We start from the raw sequence: 2,663 nt of genomic DNA on the forward strand, positions 1-2,663 counted from the left end.
AAAATTTTGTAATTGGGTTATTTTATTTTTTAAAGTTTTAAAAAAAACCTTTAGTTCTTTAAATTTTGGTTTTTTTTAAAAAATTTATTCAACATTTGTTTTTTAAATTTCCCTTTGCTTTCAAAAGGGGGGGTGTCATCCTGACGATTGATTTTATCCCATTAAAGAGTACCCCTGAGAAAACTAAGAGCATTAGTAATAAGAAACGAAATTCTATTTATAGAAAAAACTAATAAGGCTTTTAATTTTTAACACCAAACAATGGGTAAAGGGGGATAAAGGCCGCAACACTTTTTAAAACATATTTTTTCATTCCACAACACCCGTGACCCGTGATTTCGAGATAGGCGCATAACCTTTCCGCATGTTATTTATCATTTTAAAAAAAGCAGTTTTTCAAGTGACAAAACTATGAACACTGTAAAACATTTGATTATAAACATACAATCGTTTAAATACGATGATAAATTCATTTGTGCCGACATTTTAAGTATTATACTTCCGGCAGAACAAGAGTTACGCCCAAAATGTAAAGGGATACAATCGATTATGACTGTGCGGTTAGGCAAATATAATACGTATACACGGAATGAATATTTCTTTTAAATGGGATTTATTAAACTTTATTACCATTAAGTGTTAGTATTTTTTTCCAAAAAAGTGCTACTGTATCTTTTTTTTAACTTGGCGGTGATTTCACCACAGTACATTGTAAGACAATGGAAAGCTAACTGGTCACATTTAGGAACTAACAACATACCACCTATTTCTTTGGCAGGAAACATAAACTTGTGCCCGGCAAAACTTCATCAGTACACGCGGGAAGATGGTGGCGCCCTCACTCAATATGGCGACTATTGCTATGAATTGGTTCCGATCAAAACAATCTGGTCCAAAGCAGAGCGGGATTGTATGGCCAAAGGCGGCGATCTTTTTCATGTCGACGGTCCAGGGCTGCAAGATTACATTTATAGGTGGATTAAATCTTACAATTTTGATCATGCCGTATGGATGGGGTTGCATGACGTACGCACAGAGGAGAATTTTGAATGGATATCGGGTATGTCTGAGTATATAGCTAGTTCCGGGGCGTATGAATGTTCAGTTATTTACAATCATCTAAAATTATTCAGTCAAAGAAGATACACACTTTTCCTAAGTATTTTATGATCAAAGAAAAGACGATTCCTTTCTTAAAATTCAGTTATAATGAACTACAGCGTCTTACATATTCTAGAGCAGAATAAATAAATAGATAAATAACTAAATTGTTCCAAAAAATGACGAACCTATCACTTTGTCATTCCTTTTAATTACTGTGACTTCTTTTTTTGTCAAACATTCAATATACACATTAGTATCAGGCAAACTCTTAACAATAATTACATTAACAAGGACCAATTAGACTTCAAGACTATATATGCGTTCGTTTATATAGTCCATATTTGTTTTCAAATATGTCCTTCCAGGTGACCATGTGATATATCTGAACTGGTATTCGGATAGGAAAGGTAATCTAGCCAGTCATTATAACGAAGATTGCGTTCTGTTTGTACCTTATGCGCCATACTACGGTAAATGGGATGACGTCATATGTGGCTCAACAACACTATTCGGTGACATAGGACAGCAAAATCCATTTATTTGTGAATATTGTAAGTACAAAAGTACTGTACAATCTATGTTCAATATACTGCTTTCTTATTACAACAAAAAAAATCAATAGTTTGTGTTTGGCGGCATGGGCGAGTGGTTAACGCGTTGGACTAGTAATCTAAGGATTGCTGGCCGCGTGTGTTCAAATCCCGTTGTTTCCTTGAGCAAGGAACTTAACACTCATTGCTTAGTTCTGGTCGATTCCTGAACGGATTTGAGAGTGTTCCAATTAGCTTATAGCTTCTAACAAAGTATAAACTAAAAGGTTTTCACTCATTCTAAAAAAGTGTACACTTTAAAACATCAAAAGTATTTGAATACTATTAAAAGGACCGAATTATGATATTTAGGAACAGTTCATATAATTTTGTAAACTTGGCTTTATTTTATGAAATAATTTGGTACATATCAATAAAATATTTTCTATCATTCAGCACTACGACCACATCACGTGGATACAATAGTCGGATAGACTGTCAGAGTAGATGAATTTACTGTCGTCAGAAATACAGAATGAAAGAAAAAAAAAGATCGTGTGTTTGTTCTCCTTTTGTTAGTCAGTATAATAAACGAGTCTGGTATGCACAATATTTTGCTAGAACATCAGTACAAAATCGACTGACATTTTGTTTTCGATAAAGGGTCATAGTCTAGTTTGTTCAAGGGGAAAAGTTGTTTTTATAAAAAGGATTAAGGTATAGAAAGACATTAAATTAAAAAGTTATAACAGGCTAAGTTTGGTAACAATACCCTAGCCCTTCATTCTTAAGATAGCAAAGTCTTATTCCAAGCTTTAGTACATTCAATAAAATAATTACATGTATAGACAATTACTGTTTTTTGTGGCAAGTCGGATAAACTGTGTATGATTTCGCAAAAAGTACATGCGCCCGTTTATCAAGATAAACTTTACTTTTGAAAAAAGTATTCTTTCCACCAAGCATGCACTTTATTCCATGCAAATTGATGAACACCTGAATTATTCAACATCTTCTGCTTCCTGAATC

The 2,663-nt window shown here is 33.5% G+C and overlaps 1 protein-coding gene across 1 annotated transcript; it reads left to right on the top strand.

The window, feature by feature from the left end:
* Positions 1 to 778: 778 nt before the first annotated feature.
* LOC132716667 (snaclec coagulation factor IX-binding protein subunit A-like) lies at positions 779 to 2,233 on the top strand (the record flags this gene model as incomplete). The annotated part of the gene is made up of 3 exons (XM_060699986.1): positions 779 to 1,060; positions 1,470 to 1,655; positions 2,091 to 2,233. Coding segments are annotated over 3 exons (506 nt in total), but the record flags the coding sequence as incomplete, so codon positions are not given.
* Positions 2,234 to 2,663: the final 430 nt, after the last annotated feature.

Source organism: Ruditapes philippinarum, unplaced genomic scaffold, assembly GCF_026571515.1.
Source record: "Ruditapes philippinarum isolate M1 unplaced genomic scaffold, ASM2657151v2 ctg3655_1_1_1_1, whole genome shotgun sequence".
In the NCBI taxonomy this organism is placed as follows: Eukaryota; Metazoa; Mollusca; class Bivalvia; order Venerida; family Veneridae; genus Ruditapes; species Ruditapes philippinarum.